Below are 22,648 nucleotides of genomic sequence, written 5' to 3'. Positions count from 1 at the left end.
CCTAGACTATTTTCTAAACAGGGGGTGAATTCAGAAATCAGAGGTTCAAAGGGACTTGGGAGTCCTAATGCAGGATTCCCTAAAGGAGGAAGGCATATGCAATGTTTGCATTCATTTTGAGAGGACTAGAATATAAAAGCAAGGATGTAAGGCATTGGTCAGACCAGATTTGGAGTATTGTGAGCAGTTTTGGGCCTCAAATCTAAGGAAGGATATGCTGGCGTTGAAGAGAGTCCAGAGGAGGTTTACAAGAATGACCCCGGGAATGAAAGCATTAATGTATGAGGAGTGTTTGACGACTCTGGGCCTGCACTCGCTGGAGCTTAGAGGGGTGGGGGGGGGGGGGGGGGGGGTGGAACCACATTGAAACCTACTGAATATTGAAAGGCCTGGATAGAGTGGATGTGGAGAGGATGTTTCCAGTAGTGGGAGAGTCTAGGACCAGAGGGCACAGCCTCAGAATAGAAGGATGTCCCCTTAGAACAGATGAGGAAGAATTTCTTTAGCCAGAGGGTGGTGAATCTATGTAATTTATTGCCACAGACAGCTGTGGGGGGCAAGTTGTTAGGTCTATTTAAAGTGGAGGTCGATAGGTTCTTGGTTACTAAGGGCATCAAAGGTTATGGGGAAAAGGCAGGAGAATGGGGTTGAGAGGGAAAATAAATCGGCCATGATTGAATGGTGGAGCAGACTCGATGGGCTGAATAGCCTAATTCTGATCCTATGTCTTGTGATTTATTTTTCCACTGGGAATGTTTGTAAACATTTTCTCAAATGGTTACTATAGTAGTTCTGGATAAATTGCTCATTAAATGTTAAATGAATATCTAATTTATATACAAGATCTTATGATCATGAGAAAAGCCCAAGCAACAACCAGAATCCATAAGGACAAGTTTGCTGAAATGTCAATGACCTAACAGTTAGGGACTTGTCCAAAAAAAAGTTAGTGCAGCTTTTTGTGGAGAGCAGTGCTCACTGCAGCACCCTCGAGTAGTTTATACCAATCCTTGCTGCTATCACATGGATTGTTAATTTCTTAAAATTGTTTGTAATTGAGGAAATATCAGTTACCAGAACTGACAATTAGGGAGGTTGGAGTGGCATAACTTCAATCATGCCTTGTTGATTTGATTTGAATTAGTTTGTATAACAATTTGCATATAATGGAATTAATCAGCGCAAATTGCAGAGCAAACTTTTTTTTCTTCACCTTATTCCTTTTTTTTATATAAAGACCTTCCATAAAGCCCCCATCTCTCCATTTTCCTGAAGAGCACCATTGATTATTAAGTAACATCCAAATATCTATATACTCAACTATCATATAAACTGGTATATATTGCAGAGAATTATTTTGATAAATTACCATAAATGGGAAATTACATCTATCAGCTTCAGTTGGTTGCCTTATCCATGTTGGAGGATGAATGATTTAAATAGAAATCCACATTAAACTTGGCTACTTTTTCATATTTTTGGTGGTAATCTCTGCTGTGTTTTGGCTATGTGTGACTGATTTTAGTTTACTTTCACTTAAACCTACTTTGCCCCATATATTTAAAATGGCATTTGGTGCTTTTTGCACCATTTAAAAAAAAATACTTGAACACCTTTTTATACTACAGTCACATTGCAAAGTACGTTTTGAGTAGTGGGGGCATCAAGATGTTAATGGTGGCTTTAAATTCAGTGCATGCAATGTTTCAATTATGTACATCTTATATGCATAATTCCTATTTAATGTCCCAACTTTTCAGAATAGTGAATATGTTTATTCAGCAGTAATTTTTTTTATATAGCTGTATCTTCTGTATTTCGAGACTAAACCATGTTCCCACTTGTAACACTAAGTATGGAATTCATGATATGCGGTATGCTTTGAACAACTTTAACCCTTCCCTTTGACATGCACTTTCCTTATCCATCACCTCCTGGTCTGCAGAACTCCCACTTGAGTTTAGTGATGGATACTTCCATTGTTCTTTTCATCTCTTCCCCATGCTCTCTGCAACTTAAAACTGATTTGTTTTCTATTAGTTCCAGTTCTAATGAAGTGTCTTTGGCCTGAAATCTTAACTGTTTCCCATTCCACAGATGCTGACTTGCTGAGTGTTTCCTGATTTTACTTCAACCTATTTATGTTAGTTATAAATTCTTTCCAAACTTAGTTATGATTACACTAAAATTGTTGCACATTTATGCCCAAATGATAGCTCATTTGATTGCATTTAGAATTTACTGTTAAGTTTTGCTGTTGTATGCTCTGCTAAACTTTTAAAGAAGACTATTCAGAATTGACTCATGAGAACTCTCCAGAGGGGCTCTGATTGCATAGCCTCAATAATGAACTATCTTTAGTGCTTTTTTAAATTCCATTGGAAAATTCTTTTTTTTTTATGCCTCTTATATGGCAGGATCTGTTGAAGTAATGTTGCATTTTAAGAAATTGGATTTGAATAGCATTTTTCAAAAACATGGTGTGTCTTATGATTGGTCACAGCTAATTAAGCACATTTTTGAAGTATATTTGCTGTCCTATTGCTGAGAAATGTGGCAGGTGATTTGCATAGGGTAAGATCCCTGAGATAGCAATGAAATGAGTGACCAAGTCGGTTTTTAGTGGTATTTGGGAGATAAATGTCAGGCAGCAGAATCTCATCAGTCTCTTCCATGTTGGATATTAATAACTCATGCAAATTATGTTACCTTACCTATGCATTCCTCCTTCATGTTGGCATCTTATGTACATAATTCTGCATTATCTCCTCATATCGTTACCCTTGTAATCAGTCATCTTGAAAGTAAGATTGTACCCATTGCTAAGAGGTAATGGGGTTAGCACTATACCACTGATGCAGGATTGTGGTTTGTGTAGCATGTAATATGGATGGATTTTTTTAAATCATTTGAGCTTTGATACTATTTCAGATTTGAGTCTTTTGGGTATTTTGATGCTTAACTACTGAGGACTGTCAAGTAACATCATAACTTTAATTTTTTTACAAAAAGTTCAGATTTCAGTTGTGTAGCTGTTAAGATTTCATACTATTTTAATAGCTAAAAGCACTCAAATGCAAAAAATATTATATTTTGCTTGGTGGTCCACCCTCTATTGTGTTAACTAACTTGCATTCATATTGAAAGTAGCACAACCCGTTTAACTGCATTCTAGGCCATACAAATGGAATGATTTCATTTCTGTTACGGACTCTGTGGTCTTTCATTTGATTTCAGACCTGCTGGTTAACACAATAATCTTATTTGCGTTCTGTTGTAAATAAAAACATTGAGTTGGAGATTTAGATGAAAGCACCTGCATCCTTCAACACTGCAAAACGAAATGCAAGAATACAGAAATGTTGAAGCGCTTAGGAGAGAATAATTTGCCGAAAATGTTAACCTTTATGCAGCTGATCTAACAAAAAACGTGGCAAGCATTAGTGTTATCCTGGCAATTAAAAAAGTTGCTGTTTAGATTATACTCCAAGTTGCAGTCACCTAGGCTTGATTGCATAGGGTCAGCTTCATTTAAGGTTGCCAGCATTGTATTCCAATAACAAGATTTGTTGGTGGGACCATTTAGCCCCACTGTATGGCACCAGAACCCAGAAGCAGCATAGGCTCACTGAACTAAATTGTCTCCTGTGACTGTAGCATTCTTTGAAATGAGTTTAGATAGTGAAAATGAAGGGAAAAGTGCTGGATCTGCCAGTTATGATTTCAGGAATACAGAATTGTTATTATACTAAAGAAGAAGGTGATTTGCCTAATTGAGTTTACACTGGCTCCTAGTCAGGCAATTCCATTAGTTCTGTATCCTACTCTTTCCCTTTACCTCTGCAAATTATCTTTCCTCATGTACTCACTCACTCAATTTCATTGCAAGGTTTTTATTGCCCCATCAGAGGCAATATGTTTCAAATCATTTCTGTCAGAGTATCTTTTGTGTGTGCTCTGGTTCTTGAACCATCAACTGATGGGAACAGAGTTTCTCTATTTGGAACATAAGAAAGCGAAACAGAAGTAGGCCATGTGGTCCTTAATGCCTACTATCTCCTTGAGTAAATGTGTAGTTTTTTATTATCTTGGCTTCACTTCCCTTTACTAACCTCATTTTCCTTGATTTCTAAAATGTCAAAAAAAATCTATTGATCTCTATCTTGTATATACTGAATGATTTAACTTCCATAGCTGTCTTGAGTAGAGTAGTCCAAATATTCACTACCTTCTAGATGAAGAATTTTTTTTTGCATTTTGGTTCTGAATGGCTAGCTCCTTATTCTGAGACTGTGATCCCTGATTCTATCCCCTCAGGTGGGGAAATGTCATCACTGCATTTGCCTTGTCAAGCCTGGTAAGAACTCAGTAGGATCACTTCTCATTCTTTTAAACTTTAGAGAGCATTAATTTAGTAAGCTTAATCTCTCCTTGTAGGATGGTTCCATCATTCCATGAATCAATCTTGTGGACCTTTTGTTGCCCTCCCTCTCTCCCTCTATCCAGGGTATAACCATCCTCCAGTAGGGAGACTTGTCTTGTTGTATGTAACATTCCAGGCACAGTCTTGCCAAGCCCTTTTATAACTGTAGCAAGGCATCTTTTACTCTTGTACTCAAATCTTCTTGCAATGAAGATCAACATACTTTCCTAATTGCCTGCTGCACCTGCACGTTAACTGTCAGTGATTCTTGTACTGTCTCTATTGAACGTCAACAATTTTTCAATGTATTAGCACTTTCTATCCCAGAGTATGTTTATTATGAGGGTATATTAACTCAAAACCAGTCATAAATTTGTATACCAATTTACACATTTGTAATATCTTCTGTCAATATTCTTTGCTCCAAGGAGAACAAACCATAACTACTTTGGTTTAACTTTTTTGCTGGAATCCCTTGTACCAGGAACCATTCCAGTAAATCTTTTCTATGGCCTTTCTTGGATCTTCACATCCTAAAGTTAGGTGATTTAAAAACTGGATTCATTGTCGTGGTTGTGTCCTATTCATAAGTTCAAGATTGCTTCCCTGCCTTTGTACTTCTGTTTTTGAATTCAAGTTTATTGTCATAGGCATACATACACAGGGTATAAATGTCAAGAAAATTAGTTTTTTGTAGCAGCAGTGCAGTACATTACAAACAGGAGTTAACAAACTTAAATTAACATAAATTGTACATAACTTGCACGACAAAATAAACAATGACATTAGTGCAAATTGAGAGAGAGTTTTAAAAAAAAAGAAATATTATGATTCCATTATGTGTATCTGTGCCAGTGGAAATGACTTCCAGTTTTGTATCCTTGGTGAATCTTTACTGGATACTGTGACTATGAATGTCTTTTCTGTAATAGAGTTCTAAAAACAGCACAAAATTCGAATTGTGGCTTCAGATAATTAAATGTATAACTTCATTATTATTTCTTTTACTGCTCTTTACCTCATGCCCCTAATAATCTGAACTCTGAAATGTTTTAGCCTCTATTTACAGTTTTATCTCTTTGTATTATTAAATTCAAGAAACTATGCTCTATGTTTAAACCCAATAATTGTGCTTATTCACATCAGGAAGGCAGTATCCAAGGTCATAAACCCATTCATACCCATTTAAATTGCCATCTGAATTAACTAAATAACCAAATTTTTTGGTGTTTCTTTAAGGGTGTACATTCCCATCTTTTTGTTTACTGCAACAAAGCATATGTACACTTGTGCACTATGATTTGGAATTTTGTCAGAAGCAAAGCCATGGCATTCTCTGATCGAGCAATCGATATGACATACACTTTCCCTTTTTTTTAATGCCGATTGCTTTCAGGTATTAGAGAATTTCTGGTTTCCAATAACATCAAGTTATAGAGTGCAAAATAAAAAAACTGGAACATAAATACGAGGTTATTATTGAAACTAGTAATATAAACTTAACATTTTTATATTAAAATTCATTATATTGAGTAATGTGTGTGAAGGCATTGCTATCCACATGAAGTTAGGTTTTGTAGGATCTGAGGTTTTTCTAAGCAGCACTGGGAAAAATTAACTTTACTAATTTGGATATCTTGCAACAACAGGTCAATAAATGGGGCCTATTCTGCACGGAACAGTTCCTCAATCTCTTGGTGGTTCATTGATCTTTTTGCATCTCTTGCTGATTCCACTGAAGAAAGCTATTGCATAACTGCACCATCAATATCAGAGGGCTGAATTTCTGACAGTAACTTTTGGGATTTCTGTATTAAACTGTACATGTACAGAAATCCATAAAATTCTGGATATTGGTCTCATTGGTGTAAGCTTTTATTATAATCACAAAATTGGGGCCAATTAACTACTCATTCTTAACCTGGACTGCTGAGTTTTCATATCGATCCCTGTCTCAAGTCAAAATTGTTGGTATGCACTGAAGGAAAAAGAACTCAACTGAACACTGACTCTTGAGATTTATTTATTAATTTTCCAGAATCTGGCCATTGCTGGGAAGGTGAACATTTATTACCTATCCATTTAACTTGATGGATTAGTTGCAGAAGAAGCAATTAAACTTCAGTTGAGTAAAATAATATGTACCCTTGAGCAATTTTGCAAAAGAAAAAACTTAAATCTAAGAATCACTAGTGTTTGGTCAAATAAACAAGATGCAATGTTGTTGCAATGATTATTGATTCTTGGTAATCTAAATTAACTTGTTTGGGTTAGAACCATGAGCCAGTTAATGTATTTTAATAGCTTGTGATTAGTATCAAGACTGTCCTCACTGGAACAGAAACATGCTTGCTGTACCTGTTAAGTTTTCTCACTATACAACTGAGCCACTGTTATTTTTCTTCTAATGCAAGAATTAACTGAAGAAGACTATTTTTGGGTCTATTTGTGGCGTCAAACAAACATTGAATGATTGAATTTTTTTTCGAATTCTCAATTTGACCACTGTTACGAACTAGGTGAATGTTCCTTGAAGAGAGTATAGTGGTGTGTGTGTGTGTGGTGTGTTTACGTCAACAGAAGATAAAGGACCTAATGATGTTGTTGAAGAAGTCAGTCAGAGGAGAGAGAAAGCGAAAAGAGAAAGACACTAGCCTGCTAGTTTTCTCTATCGATGGATGAGAAACAGTAACCGTGTCTGTTACTACAATCCACGTATGGAAATTGGGAGTAATCCGGTGGAGTTCACTTTGTTGCTGACCTGTAGAGGGAAACAGGTTTTTGTGTGGATGGCCATGATTCGGATGCTTTTCGGGGTGAGGAAGTCACTACCGAGTAAACACTGAGGTGTTGTTTGGGTTCCATCGTGGAACATCTGGATTTCGTATTTACTCTCTCTATGTTTCTCTACGTCTACGTCTTATCTTCAGACAATGGTGGTTGTTGAAGAAGCCTTTGCTCATGTTTCACCTTATGGCTTGCTGAACTGAACTTTAAGAACCATTCCTGGACTTGGAGTTTGGGACTTTGCCACACACACACTACGAGTTTAGTTTTGGGGTTATGTTCAAGGGTTAACATTTTTACTTCTAACATTCTAACATTTTTACTTTTGTTTTTCTTATTATCATAAGTAGTTACTAATAAAGTAGTTTTTAACACTGAATCATGACTCGGTGTGTTTCTTTTGTTGCTGGTTCGTAACACCACATAATGGGTAGGCATAACCTGCTGCAAAAATATGATTGAAGCATCTTAAAGTGAATCCAATTATGCACTGGAACCTCGTCTATGGTATAGTAGAAAAGTGTAAGTTGAGAATTGTATACAACTTTATTTTTTTTTGCTGATTTTAAAACTGACATCATGATGTAAGTAAGTATTTATTATCCTGCTGTTGAGAAGAAAGGATGGAATACCTGTATCGATAACTGAAGGATTGTTGTCACTAAAGTTTTTTTGGTTACTGGAATGACCAGGATGGGAAAGTGACAGCATAACAGATTGTTTTCAGCACAATTAGCCATTTTCCTATCTTAATGAACACCAGTTGTTTCTCGGTCATGACGGTACCATGGGTGGGGGGGCGGGGTGGGTGTTAGAGCAGATTGGTGAATAAACAAGTGTTTGAACTTGTAGATTTTATTGAAGAGAACAAATTGTGGCAATGGATGCTTGGGTAGCATTTGTAAAACTATCTACCAACCTAATCTGGATTTTACAAAAGAAAATGTGTGGTTTCCTGAAGGAAACCAAAGTGAATGCTGCCTGAGAGTTATAGTGGGAAATGAATTGGTCGCTCCATGATGGAGCTTATAAGTGCCCTGAATCTGCACACCAGGTGCTCTTTGTCAACTAGGTTGACAATGGTATAATGATCTGCTAGCACTCGGACTGTTTTACCACCAATTCAAACTTCAGAGCCGACATGGGGAACAGTGGTCACAATACGGTGATAGCAACTTTGATTTTGCTTGTTATGTGGTGGAATCTCATTAGCATTCCTATTGTATGTGATTAAGCTTGTACTGCAAGCACTTAGAATTTAAATTGCTTTTATATTTAAAATGTTGCATTCTTTGTATAAAACAAATTATTTTCTATCTACTTTTTATAGTAGCTGTTTGATTATAGAAGGTTTATTATTTTACGTACATATTTGTATTATACTATGTTTGTATCTGATTTGAAGTGCAAAAAGACAGAATATTACAAAATGATTGGCAGGTTATAGAAAATATCTGCAAACTACAGTTGTTCATTAAGCTTGGAAGGAAATGGATAAGTCTGAAGACTGGGAGCTGACAATCCATGTTACAGATTCTTTCTCTACAGTGTGCTGATAATTTCCCAAAAACTTAGGAATACAATTCAATGCCCTTTGGTGCTTGCAAATAGTCTAAGAATACATAAATTTGTAATGAAACCTAAAGCATTTCTCCAAACTTCAGGAGGAGGTTTTTCCCTTGAATGGTAAAGTTTCTTTTAAAATAACTGATCAACTGTGTTAATTGCTCTTTAAAACATTACTGAGAGTCCTCTGCCACTTTAAATGGAAAATTCATCACCTTTGCCAATTTTCAACCCTGTCCTTTTGTGTCATTTAATTCCTAATTCTATTTCCTTTTGCAGCCTTTTTCCCTTCACTCTTGAGGTTATCAACCAATGTCTAATATAAACTCATAAATCCCACAGATTATTTGACTACATTTCTTTCACAAGGATTCCTTCAGTTTTTTTGCTTTCTCTGTTACATCCATTCTGGCAATGCCATCTTGCATACCGTGCTGCTGTCTCTTTTACTTTGACCAAAGGTTCCTAGTTAATAAGATTGACAAAGGCCTTGATTCTGGTCTTTCCATTTCCTGCACTTTGTCTAGTTCCTTTACCTTTTTTACCTATAGCTAAAATAGTGTTCCCTCTGTTTTCATCTTGCACCCTATCAAACTTTATGTTCAAAAAAAATTGTCCTTTACTTTTTCTGCTGTGTTCCACTCATTGCTTCTTTGGAACACTTTTTCACAAATTTTCACGGGAGATAGGTGTTGTCTTTTCGATGATGTTTCAAATGCATTGTTATCTTAGTCACCCCTATACCTTCTGCTTTTCCCACAACACATTTTCATGAAAATGCAGGAGATGCAATACCTATGTTAACCACTCTTTTTGTTTTGCTGTCCATAATTTCCCAGTGAAACAGCAGTTTACTTGTATTTTCAATTTCAAGCAGCAAATTCTGTATACTAAATTCAAGGTTTTTGTATGTTGGAGAGATCAAACTTGGATTGAGGACCAGTTTATGGAACACTCAAAGTCAAGTTTATTGTCATATGCACAGGTGCAATGAAAAACTTATTTGCTGTAGCATCACAGGCGCATAGCATCAGGTAAGCAGCATTCACAAGTTAAACCCAACTCAAACATCATACAATAAATTTTTACATGCAAGAACACAATTAGAACAAAAGAAAACAAAGTCCATTGTAGTGCAAAGTGGTCATAGTGTTGCAATACTGAGGTAGTGATTAGAGTTGTGCAGGTCAGTTCAAGAACCAAATGGATGAAGCTGTTCTTGAACCTGGTGGTGTAGTCCCTCCATTGCTATCTCAAGATTTTGGTCATTTGTCACCTTAATTCATTGCCCCTCTTGCCAGTCTCAGAAACCTATATTGCTTCACTGAAGCTTGGTGTATGCTTGAGGAAGAGTGTCTTTATAATTGGGCACTTTGCTTGCCACCAAGATTATTATCAGATCAACATTTTGGTTAATTTAAGCCTCTTCTAGATCCAATTCCTGTTTCTTTAGTTGTCTCCCTTACAATCCCTAATAATGTTTGGCTTGTATCATCATAAATTTTATCGTTTTAATATCTCCTGCCTTCTACTCTTCCCTTTTTTTTTATTCCTTCCACCTCTCCACTTGGTCGTAAGTTTGTAATGGAAAAAAAAGGCATTTATTTAGAGAAGTTTCAGTTTTTAAACATTGCTGTGTATCAGAGAAAATTATAAACTTTTTTACAAACCCTTGAGCATAGACAGAAAGTGAGGTTCTACCTCTGAGCTGTGCCTCCTGTCCAAGACTGTTAGCTTGTCCTCGGGTAGGACCTTTTTGTATCTGTCAGCTGAGGCCTACTTGTAGCTAAGATCTTGCATGAACATCTGCATCCAAGTCATTAATATAACAAACAGCAAGGGTCCCAGCACTGATCATGTGGTACTGTGACTTCCAATCATAAAACAACCCCTCACCTCCAACCCAATTTTTGATTCAGTTTACCTTTTGGATCCCATAGGCTCTGTCCTTTTGGACCTTGTCAAAGGCCATACTGAAGACCATGTAAACCACACCAACTTTACAGCTGTCATCGATATATTTTTTCAAAAAAAAAACTCAATTAAATTAGTTTAACAGGATATCTTGCCACTAAATCTGTGCTGACTATCCCTGATCCAATTCCTGCTCCAAGTGAATCTTTGTTATATCTTTATCATCCCTCATGTTCCCACTTAGTTTTACGTTGCCAGCAAGCTTGGAAATGGCACATTTGATCCCATAAACCAATTTAAATCATTTTTGAATTATTCAAAAGCCAGTTTGTGTTCTTTGTAATGCCATGATCATTATTTGATATTTTCTTCATCATTGAGGCATTATATCAGTAAAAGTGACCTTGTTAGTATCTGGATGATATTGCTATTGTGATATAAATATAATGAGGCTGCATGTTATACCTTTTGAATTGATTACATTCCTAGAAGCTCCTGTTCTCAATCCTCTTTGTAGGAGTTTGGAAATCTTGGTGCTCTGGATGAGTCATAAAAGCCAAGAAATTGGATCATTTAGTATGCTTTTTAGATGCTTTACAATCCAATTTTGATTTTTACCTGGAGTACCTTGTATTGGATATCCTTTCCAGGTGAAAGTTCACTAAATGTGAAATTAGTCTGGATGTTTTTGGCTGTGAAATGCATTGTCATAGACTCTATATTTTCTTTCCCTCTTGAGACTGCACAAAAGCTATTGCCCTATGTGGACCAGCTACGCACTGCTGCCCAGAGCCTAATTAAAGGGGAAGTTTTTGACTGTGGGACAGATTAAACATGCTGCCTGAGAGTCATAGTGGGAAATGAATTGGTCCCTCCATGATGGAGCTTATAAGTGCCCTGACTCTGCACACCAGGTGCTCTTTGTCAACTAGGTTGACAATGGTATAATGATCTGCTAGCACTCAGACTGCATTACCACCAGCTCAAACTTCAGAGCCAACCTGGCTGACGAACTGAAGCATGGTTATCCGGTCCATATTGACTTGACTTTTCAAGGTCCCTACGTTGCATCAGCAGGGCTATGTTCATAATATAGGATGTGTGAATAGCAGGTAGGAGGGGACGCATTGTGCCTCCTATAAAAGAGAAAAGAATTTTTATGTGCCTTATTTCAGCTTCTGTGTTCTAGAGATTTTCTTGCATATGGCATCCCTCTGCTGACACGTAGTGGCTTTTCCCTTGTGTGGAACAGCTCACTGTGATGTGCGGCATCCTTTTGCTCTTAGAAAAGTGAACTGCTTATGGGTAGCATTGCTGTGTTCATTGAGCACACTGTTCACAAATGGCATATTCATGCTTAATGAGGACATCTAGCTGCTCCCTAGTGATATATTGCTGTTATTTATAGCTTTATAGATTCTTCTGTGTGGCAGAGCCCAAACCTCTGGCTTAATCAGGATAGAGGTAGAAAGACTTTGCTTGGCCTCCGACTGTGTCTCCATAGCAGCTGTCGTCTGCATCAGAAGCTCCTGTGTGATGGTATTGTGCTTCTGTGCAAGAGCTCAGGGACATACCACCTCCAAGTGGAGGTCCTATTCTCTTGGCTCGACACAATTTCTTCTGGGTACTCCATGCTCCTTATCAGACAGGACCCACGAGGGGCTCATAATCTCTGTGTGTGCCTGCTTCTGACTTGTTATGAAAGCAGCCCCATCATAGCCGTCCTCTAAGCCCTGCTGGGATAGTATTGATTCAAGGCCAGTCAGCCATCCCACCCCCCAGGCCCATGTGAACTTCTGCACCTGATTCTCTAACCTCATCTGCTCTTCACTTATGCCACCAGTAGCTGAGGTGGTAGTGTGCGATGGCAGGTGCAATGATATATTGTGACCGTATCACCGTTCCTTCCTCCCTTTGCTAATCAGTGGTGTTTCTGGGGAGGGGGAAATGGGAGCCTCTCTTAGTGCCCTACAAAGACAAAAGAAAAGGTAGTTTTGCATTTGCATGAAGGCTGGACTGTAAACACATGTATGATGTTGCAGCACTGATGGTAATAAGGATCTCTACTGTGGGTCAAGTCAAAGAGAATGTAATCTTAATGAAACATTGGGGCCTAATGACCTCCCCAGAGCCTCTTTGTTCCTGAGCACAGAGTGGCCTGCACGACTTGCCTTCAATACATTGATATTAAACAGCAGAAGGACATTCCGCTGTGTAGCCTGTGTGGCATAGTATTGGTTGCAGCACCATGTAGTGTTCTGGGACTCCATTAGCAATTGAGGGTATGAACAGGGCTTGATGCAAGAAAGTATTTGCTAGCAGAGAAGGAAAGCTATTGTGATATATTTCTGCCTATTAGTTAGAAAGGATCTTTGCTGGCAAAACATTGATGTGTTTATGTTCCCCATCCCAACATCCTTGTATAATTTTTTTCCAAGGAACTGTCTCAACAGCCCCAATCATCAATAGTCAAGCCAATTTTACTTCAAGAATTTGGACTGGGCAAGAATAAGTGAATACTGAGGTTTGTGGGATTAAGACCATTTTTGTAGTCTGCCATATGATGGTGACAACCTGAAAGATGCAATGAAATACTTGAAATGGAACCACTACAAAATTCACTTTTTGGGAAGACCTTGATCAGAGGTAGAAAATACATGTTGCAACAGCAATAAATCTTAACTACAAAAACTCTGCCCAATTGTGCTTGCCATGTTTTATTCATTCAGCAAGATTAAGTGTGAATGTGAAAAATGGAACCTTGCATTGAACTAAATTCAACTCTGGTCAAAAAGCCTTTTTTTTTCCCATCACCATTCTAAAGATGGATCATTTAATAGGTTCATTTCCTAAGCCAATTATATTGCAAGGGGTAGTCCAATAGAGCAGAGCAGGAAGGAAATAAAGTAATTCCTTTAAATGCTTTTTTTTCTGTTGAGGATGGGGGGCGGGGGGGGGGGGGGGGGGGGGAGGGGTTGGTGAGGAATTACCATGAGCTATATGGTATTTGCCAGCAAAGTGTAATCCTCCTTTCATGTGGCCTAATAAACTTTATGCCATTCAAGACTGCATCTAAAGATCTTCAAATCTAGGTGAATGTTTATTCACTTTATTAGGAAGAATAGAAATGTAGACTATGCCTATAGGAGAGAGGCTACAGAATGTTGTAGTACACAGCGATCTGGGTGTACTTGTATATGAAACACATTGTTAGTGTACAGGAACAGAAGGTAATTAGAAAGGCGAATATTGCCTTCCTTGCAATAAGGACAAAATAAGAAAATGGAAGTTTTGCTACAACTCTACATGGTATTGGTGAGACCACACCTTCTGGACTACTGTGGTACAGTTCTGGCTGCCTCAGTTGAAGAGGGATAGATCTGCTTTGGAGGCAGTTCAGAGAGATCTCAATTGGTTGATTTCTGAGATGCAGTAGTTGACTTGAGGAAAATTTTGCCTATATTTATGGGAATTTGAAGAATGTGAGATAGCATTGAAACAGACAACTTCCTGAAGGGCCTTGACAAGATGAATGCTGAGAAGATGGTGCTGTGAGGGCAACTATGAGTAGCATAATTTCAGAGTAAAGGATTACCCACTTAAGACTCTGAAGAGAAACTACTTCCTTCACAGGGTTGTGAATTTTTGGAATTCCCAGAGAACTCTGGAGACTAAACCGTTGAATGTATTTGGGCCAAGATCTTTGATCTATGGGGTGGCAGGCAGGAGAGTGGGGCTGAGATCAAATTTGGATCAGCCACTGTATTTAATGAGAGAGGTTTCAGGGTCATTTGGTGTTCCTCTACTCCTATTCCTAATGTTGTCCATAAGGATGGTGTAAAGAACACCATTGTCTATGTCCTGGAAGTTTACAATAAAATACTTGTGTAAAATATGCATCTTCAGTTTTCTAGGTGTTTTTGGCATTGCTCGCTCTATTTAGTTTCTAATCAATTAAGTTTTTAATCCTTGTGAATGGTTTTCTGACTTTGTCAAAGTCACCACAGCACACTATCACTATTTTGAACATTTCCCCTCTAATCTTTAATTTCTCATCAAGGATTTTATCTGCACTGCTGACTGAGGCCTGTGGATGAAACATGCAGCAAAGTGGAATGAAAAGATCCACAAAACATTTGTCCTGATGTTTTCATACAGCAGGTCAGGCAGCATCTGTGGAGAGAAAAGCTGGTTTATGACTGTCCAATTCTGATACAGACTGGAAAGGCAGGTTTTTTTTTGTTTGTTTTTTTTGTTTGTTTTTTGAAATTGAAATCAGTGAATTCTGAGTGCTGTAGCTTGCCAAGATGGATGATGAAGTACTGTTCCTTGAGCTTGCATTGGGCTACATTAATATAGTGCAAGAGGCCAAAGACAAAAGTGTCTTGCTCTAAGTAGAATGGAGAACCAAAGTGATGGGTATATTTCTTGTACCCTCTTGAGATGCCATAAATCTGTAATCTGTCTCTACCCAAAAGGAGGAGACGTCTCTTCCAGTTTATTGAGGTGCTCAACTTGCAGGGGCAGGGAGTGCTTTCCAATATGAATGGATTTCCTTCTATTCTCCAGTGTCTTTGCCTTGGTACATAGTGATGAACGTTGTATATTTTGTTCTGCTTTTTTTTTTGGAGGTTTAACCTCCTAAGTAGGATGGAGAGGAGGTATGGTGTAGGAGAAAATGGGAGGTGCAAATGGAATAATAGCTTGCATGATTAACAGATTAACTAGTGTGTGTATGCATATAAAAGAGCAGTCTTTGTGGTGGTGTGCAGCTTACCGTCCTTAGCTTCTAAAATTGTGAAATTTCTTGTGGCATTACTCCATGCTGTAAGGCTTCTCACTCCTGGAGGGAACCACTTGTGCCAGGCTCTTATAACTGTGGTGCTGGTATTTCTATTCTTACCACCACCACCCCCCAAAACACATCTCACTTATTAGGATTTCCCTGTCACTTCTGGCCCTTCTACAAACTTGGAAGCTCTTTTTCTCCTCTCCTGTAGTCCTGTATCCTGATCTCCTCCATAACAGTCCTAATGTATTGCTTTTGTCTGGCTGCACCCCCCGCCACCAACTGCCCCCCCCCCCCCCCCAAAAAGTCTTTTAAGGGCTGACATCCTTCTGTGGTGGTTGCTCAGCAAAGCATTGGCAGTTGCATTCAGTTGATGCTGCCATTGAACTGATGAAGTCTTGTTTTGGAGTTTGTTCTTGGCCCAAGCCAGACTTGTCAGGTCCAGATTGGGTGTTGGCACTAAACATGTTTTAGCATGCCAAAAATATGTCCTATGCAGTTTCTAGTCAACTTTATACCAGGTGTATTTCAGTTCCACCCAGTCAACTCTCACCTTCACTTCTCAAGTCACATCTGCTTAGGTACATGCCATAAAGGTCTCTTTTTTTTATTTTGTTCCTGAAGAGGTGAATGTGTTGTGTGAATAACTTCATTTCTGGAACATCTGTAAAAGCCTGCAGGATTTCTCAGCACAATGTAATCTGACAGGTCTCATTAGACCATTCCTGGAGGAATGGAAGAACAGAAGATTTTAGCCCAGATGGCCGCTTTTATCATTGCAGATGGTTCTAGTTATGAATGCTCTTGTGCTAGGAAATTTTATATTGTTTAACACTTCTCTTAATTTCATAACCAGTACATTGAAAGGAAAGGATTTTTAAATATGGCAATCTGCAGTGTTTTCTGTGTATTGTCTGCAGTAAAAAAAAATTTGAATAAATCTCCAAAGTAATTTGCAGATTAGGCTAATAACAGAGACTCAAATTACTACTTGCTTCCTGATTATCAGGTTTCCTAAAGATGAAAATGTCAATATTAAGTAATTGTCAATTATTATCAATCATAAAATCTGTGAATAATTGTGACAGCCATTGTAAGGAGAGTCTAGATTTTGGGTTAACTGTCTATTTACTTAATCTCTGTATTGTGGACTAGTGCAGAGCCAATGCAAAATTTTCCAGTGCTCTTAGAAATTTAAAAATGCTTATGCTTTTAGCAACATATTTGATTAATGCAATGACATTCTGAAAGAGGTGCAATAAATATGAAGCATTCTAGTTTAGCTCAAATACCGTCAATCCATAAAGAATCACCATTGTTAGTTTGAAATGGCATGTTACTGCACAGTTTTTTTGAGGGCCATTGCCATTGATTAAATGTGATTTGTCTTCTGAGCTGGAATATTAACCATGCTAGATAAATAATCTTTGGAATATTTATGCGATCAGAAGTCCATTTGTGGATGACTGACTTTTTCTTTTCTGGCCTTGCATAATTTAAATAAAATTGAAATTTAGAGCCACTTTTTCAAAGGGCAGGCACAATAGTGTAGCGGTTAGTTTGATGCTTTACAGCGCCAGTGACCTGGGTTCAATTTCCAGCCACTGTAAGGAGTTTGTACGTTCTCCCGTGTCTGCATGGGTTTCCTCCAGGTGCTCTGGTTTCCTCCCACATTCCAAAGATGTACAGGTTAGGAAGTTGTGGGCATGCTATGTTGGCGCCAGAAGCGTGGCGACACTTGTGGGCTGCCCCCAGAACACTACGCAAGAGATTCATTTCACTGTGTTCTGATGTACATGTGACTAATAAATCTTATCTTAAATGTTTGCTATCTTTTTTCAGTTGCCTAATTTGAACTGTTAATGATTAAAACTTGACTAGGTTTATAACTTTTGCATTTTTCCTGGTAAATTTATCCATTAACTTTTTTGTTTGTCCTTCTCTTTTCCTGAATACGATTGCTTTCTAGGTAACACAAGAGTTCCTGGTTACACTTGTATACCTGGGCCTAATTAATAACTTGAAGAACATTCCAAGGCAGATATTTAAATTAACTGCTTTCGGTTCCTTGTTTCGTCTTTGATCCAGGGAAGAAATAAGAGAAGGGAGGGTAGATCTCTGGCTGTATATTTTTGAAACAAAAGTTATACAAGTGATTTTTTTTTTAAAGCAGCTTTGAAATGTTTGGACATGGTGTGGTAGGAATGTAGTCACAGGTTAAAACCAGAATGTGAAACTTTCAACACACCCATAAAAAGGCACAAATGAAAAGGTGTGGCAGGAATAGGAGTGGTTTATTATTGTGGTATGGCACTGATCAGTGGACGTGCAAGCAAACAAGATGCTGGAGAAACTCAGCAGGTCAGGCGGCACCTGTGGAGGGAAATAGACAGAAAACATTTTGGGTTGAGACCCTTCGTTGAGATTCTGGATCATGCCACTAGCTCCTCTTCCCCCCCCCCCCCACCCACTCCTGATCTCGTATGCCACTCCAACCCCTCACTCCTTACCTGGCCTCTTCTGATCCTCTGCCTGACCACAGCTCCAACCCCTGCCGTGCTTTGCCTTCCCTGTGATGCAGAGTGGTTTGTCCTCTGTGGAGCCCTTGCCTTTTATACTCCTGCATCCGCTCCTCAATGATAAGATCTGGGCTTGCCATGAAGTACAGTTCTTCTTCCATCACCTCTGCCTCTGTGACTATTTGGCAAGGAGTTCTTCCACCTCCCCCCCCCCCCCCCCCCCCCCACCCCCCCCCCCCCCCCCACCCCCCCCCCCCCCCCCCCCCCCCCCCCCCCCCCCCCCCCCCCCCCCCCCCCCCCCCCACCCACTCCCCCACCACTGAGGACCCATTCTCCCGTCTCCAACCCTCCTCTTCCTCTTAGACCCTACACCCTCCTGGTCTCTTTTCCCTCTCTTGATCTTTTTCCAATTGCCAACATGACATCAAACATCTTGACTTCTCCATTCCCCTCACCCATTCCAAGCTCACCCCCTCTGATTGCATAGTTCTCTGCTCGCTCTGCACTAATCCCAACCTCTCCATCAAACCTGCAGACGGGCAGTGCCATTGTAGTTAGGTGGACTGACCTCTACCTTGCAGTGGTTAGGTAGCAGCTCTTGGATACCTCCTCATACCAACCCCTTGACCGTGACCATCACAGATCTCATCATTTAAGGAGATGTCTCCTCCACAGCCTCCAATCTGATTAGTTCCTCAACCCTGTGCTGCATGTTTCTATCTACTACCTGGGGATCACAAACAAGACTGTGTTCTGTTAGGCCTTTTTTTTTCCCCTGCCTGCTCTTGCCCTATTGAACTTGTATCTTGACTCCATCTTGTTTGTCTTCCCCCGCCGCGCCCCCCCCCCCCCCCCCCCCACCCCCAATCCAGTCCTTCCCACTTGCATCTGGGACACCTCACAAGCTCTTCACCATTTTAACAACATTCAATTCCTTGACCCCAACTGCCTTATCTTTACCATGGGCGTCCAATCCCTATCCACTTTCATCCCCCATCAGGAAGGTCTTGGAGTTCTTTCCAGAACAGTCTTGATTGGAAATTATTGACTGTCCATTTCCTTCCACAGATGCTGCCTTGCCTGCTGAGTTCCTCCAGCATCTTGTTTCTTGGTCCAGATTCCAGCATCTGCAGTCTCTTGTGTCCCAATGGATATGCAGATATTACTGATAGCAATCTTTTTTAATTCATTCTGGATTTGTGTTAATAATATTGCATGCATGCCTGGAATATGATCCGTTTTATATTTCTTAGAACTACCACATCGAGTTGTATAGAGTTTAAGAAACTTGTTGGACATAGATTGGGTATAAAGTTGTGTGGAGGTATTAGGGCTGGCAAGCACAAGCCTTGTTAAAATTTTGCTCACAAATAGGAATGTGCTGTATTGGATGTTTACAAATTTTGTGAATAGGAGCATAGTTTGAAAAAGTATTTCAGTTAAAATGTCTGTTTATTCAATGGTGTGTGCTCGAGTTCCTACTAAAATCAGAGCATTAGATATCTCTGGTTTTCCAAACAATTGCCTGATCATTGTATTAAGTGCTAGTTGCCAGACTGTTTTGTTAATTGTTGGAGACTTCCTGTTAATACTTCACATGTCCCTGCTTCCAAATAAAGCATATCCATAGAAAATCACCTTGAACCCTGACTATGATATTCTTCAGTCTAATTTTTGTTCATCTCAAAATGCAATATTGAATTTTAATACTCCAAAGCAACTAATTACCATCTAAATCTTTAAATACGCTTGAAGTCTCTCTCTAATTTCTAATAGGCATGGGCCAAGAGAAAAATCCTCTGCTTAATTTAGTATCAATGCTTTCCCTCAGCCATAAAAAAAATAGAGACTTGGATTTATGTGCTGGCTTTCACTTCTCATTTAGAACATCCCAAAGCATTTTAAGCCAACAAAATACTTTTGAACTGCAGTCACTGCTGAAATGTAGGAAACACAGCAGACAATTTGGACATGGTAAATCCCATAAAACACCAGCCATTCATTGCACCTGTCAGTCAACATTTGATACAATTGTGTGTTCCCTTAAAAGGGAGAGAGCTTATCCCAAAGGAACATATTTTACCTTTTTGAGCACACACATGTGTATTTTATATGAATGTTTCTGTGCTGTGACTCTATAGCAGTGGATGATTTATTATTACTTTTGGAGAAGTTAATAGGCCATGTTCTTTCATAATTTGGGCTCAGTTGTACTCTTAAAATGTCAAATGTAAGATTTAGTGTTCATTTTGTAAGTGGGAAAATTTCTGGATTGTATCTATAGGAATCAAATAATATAATATTTTTGGCCAGTGGTGGAAATCTGCAGTTTTCTTTTTAATAATGTTTTTTTGTTTTTGTTTTAGATATTTTGTGAACATCTTAAAATCAAGAAGCTATATTCAATACAGTATCCAAGGAGAATAATGTACTAACGTGCCTTCGTTGGAAAGGAAGCAGGTGTTTTTTTTCAAAGGGAGGATGAATAGTGAAGAAGAATTTTATGATGCTGTCACAGGCAAGTATTTTAGTGACTGTTACATGCTACACTTTTTGAAACTCTCAATCTACGTTTCTGATGAATGGGAATTAAATAAAAATATCAAGGCTGGTATAAGTTGTTCTTGCTTTAGTCCTGGTGTTTTTTGGAACATTCTATTGCGCTTTTTTGAGATGCTGCCTACTATAAGAGTCAGCAATTTCTTATGGCGCTGATCTAACTATAGGAATATATTAAAAATCTAATTTAAGAAATGTTTTGAAAAATTGCATGGAGATGTTGAAGAATATTTGATCTTACTGAAAGTATTGATCCCATAGTAAACTGGAAGTGTTGATCCCTTAGTAACCTTGAATCTGCATCGAAGAGAATATCTATTTCGAGATTAAGTGGCCGAGTCATCAAGAGAAAAATCCATATAGCACTTCAAAGAATTTGGGTTTGTTAAGTAAAATATTGCTTTCTAGGATATATGCTTATAAGTAGATGAGTACTTAGAGTATGCTTGAGCATCTGGTGTTTAACAGGCAATTCATATTTCACCTGAATTATGAGCCTAGTGCCCTGCACTGATAGATACTTAATGGTTGTGCCGTAGAATCCTTATGGCATCACTGAAAAACCTTAGGACATATTTCCAAAGGTTACTGTTAATATTGTGAAGCTGATCATGCAAAGGCAGAATCCCTGATAGATAATCTATCTCCTGATGTGTCCTACATAAGTTCTTGCTATGTTAGTCCTACTTCTTTCTGCTGAGTATTTCTGGCAATTTCTGTGTTTATTTCACATATATTTTGGCACTGGCAACCTTTATCTCAATATGGTTTATCTTGGTCATTTTGTTATAACCTCCTTTGACACATTTTTCATGATTTTTTTTTAAGTGGTTCGTTTAATTTTCTTTTTGCAATGTAAATTGGTAGCTTCTGTCAATGTAAAAAGTAATTAATTTACAGCTCTGGGTGAAAATGGAAAAAGTATTTTCCAAAACACAATAGTCTAAAAGGAACAATGAGTTTTATTTCCTGGTTAGATAATGGGGTTATTTGAATTGCCTCTTGTTTTTGGCATTTCTTCATCTACCTTTTTTGTAGAGATTTTTTAATTTATTTGATTAACTTGGTAATATCTAACTAATAATATTGCCTATGGAGTATTGATTATCTGTGTTACTACTTTTACATAGGTTTTGAATCAGATGATTCTGAAACTAGATTGGAAAGTTTTTCCAGCAAAAGTGGAAGCAGCACATCTGAACAGAATGTTCACAACCAAGATTTGACCCAAGAAAATGGAATTAAGAAACATAGGTGAGTTCAACTGGCATGGGCACCTGAATGGTAAAGTGCCCAGCTGAACATGCTAGACATTCAGGAGGAAGTAAAGATGGAACAAATTAGTTGCATTGAATAATTTTCTTGAAGTATTATGATTTCCTTCTGATAAGATTACTTCTAATACACCTTTCGTTTTGGAATTGGTAATGAAGCTGAAATATTTTTACCTTTATTGATTGAGTCCTTTTGAGTTTTGCTATTTGCATCAATCTTTTTTTTTTCCCCCTACAGAAATGCATTACCAGCTCCAATGTATAGTAGAAATCAATTAAGTTTGTGGAGCATTTTAAAGAAGTGCATTGGATTGGTGAGTACATACTGGGTGATCTAAATCATTTTTACTCGATCATGGAATCTGCTGATAATCTTGCATTTGTAACTTTGGCTTTTACTAAAAGAAATAGTTGTAGATTTTAAGTACTTCTAAATGTCTGACAACATTGCTTAAAACATCTTCCCCAAATGCCTTCACTCTGCTGTCCTTTTGTGATGAGGAAATACTGCATTATCAGAAATATCGCTTCTCAGCAGAGACATCAAACTGAGAGCCCTTCTCCTCGGGACATAAATTTAGCTGCCACAATTTCTACTTTACAACAGTGACTTCACATCAGTGGTACCCTATTGGCTATAAAATCATTTTGTGACATTCTGAAAGGGACATGAATGAACATAAACAAAAAGTCTGTATAGGCAGTTGTGCTCCTTGTGCCTCTTCTGCCATTCGGTAAGATGATGGCTGATCTTTTACTTCCATAGAACACTACAGCACAGAAAACAGGCCATTCGACCCTTCTAGTCTGTGCCGAA

At 38.4% G+C, this 22,648-nt stretch overlaps 1 protein-coding gene across 1 annotated transcript in view; it reads left to right on the top strand.

Annotated features, from left to right (window-relative positions):
* The window catches only part of osbpl2b (oxysterol binding protein-like 2b), a 73,882-nt gene that overhangs the window by 18,262 nt on the left and 32,972 nt on the right, over window positions 1-22,648 (top strand). The window contains 3 exon segments of the mRNA XM_052031463.1: window positions 20,365-20,516; window positions 21,688-21,811; window positions 22,070-22,145. Of these exon segments, the coding sequence (XP_051887423.1) occupies window positions 20,480-20,516; window positions 21,688-21,811; window positions 22,070-22,145 (237 nt within the window). The 5' untranslated portion in view covers window positions 20,365-20,479.

Source organism: Pristis pectinata, chromosome 16, assembly GCF_009764475.1.
Source record: "Pristis pectinata isolate sPriPec2 chromosome 16, sPriPec2.1.pri, whole genome shotgun sequence".
Classification (NCBI taxonomy): Eukaryota; Metazoa; Chordata; class Chondrichthyes; order Rhinopristiformes; family Pristidae; genus Pristis; species Pristis pectinata.
The sequence above is the reverse complement of the archived record's forward strand: the minus strand, read 5'-3'. Positions and strand labels throughout refer to the sequence as shown.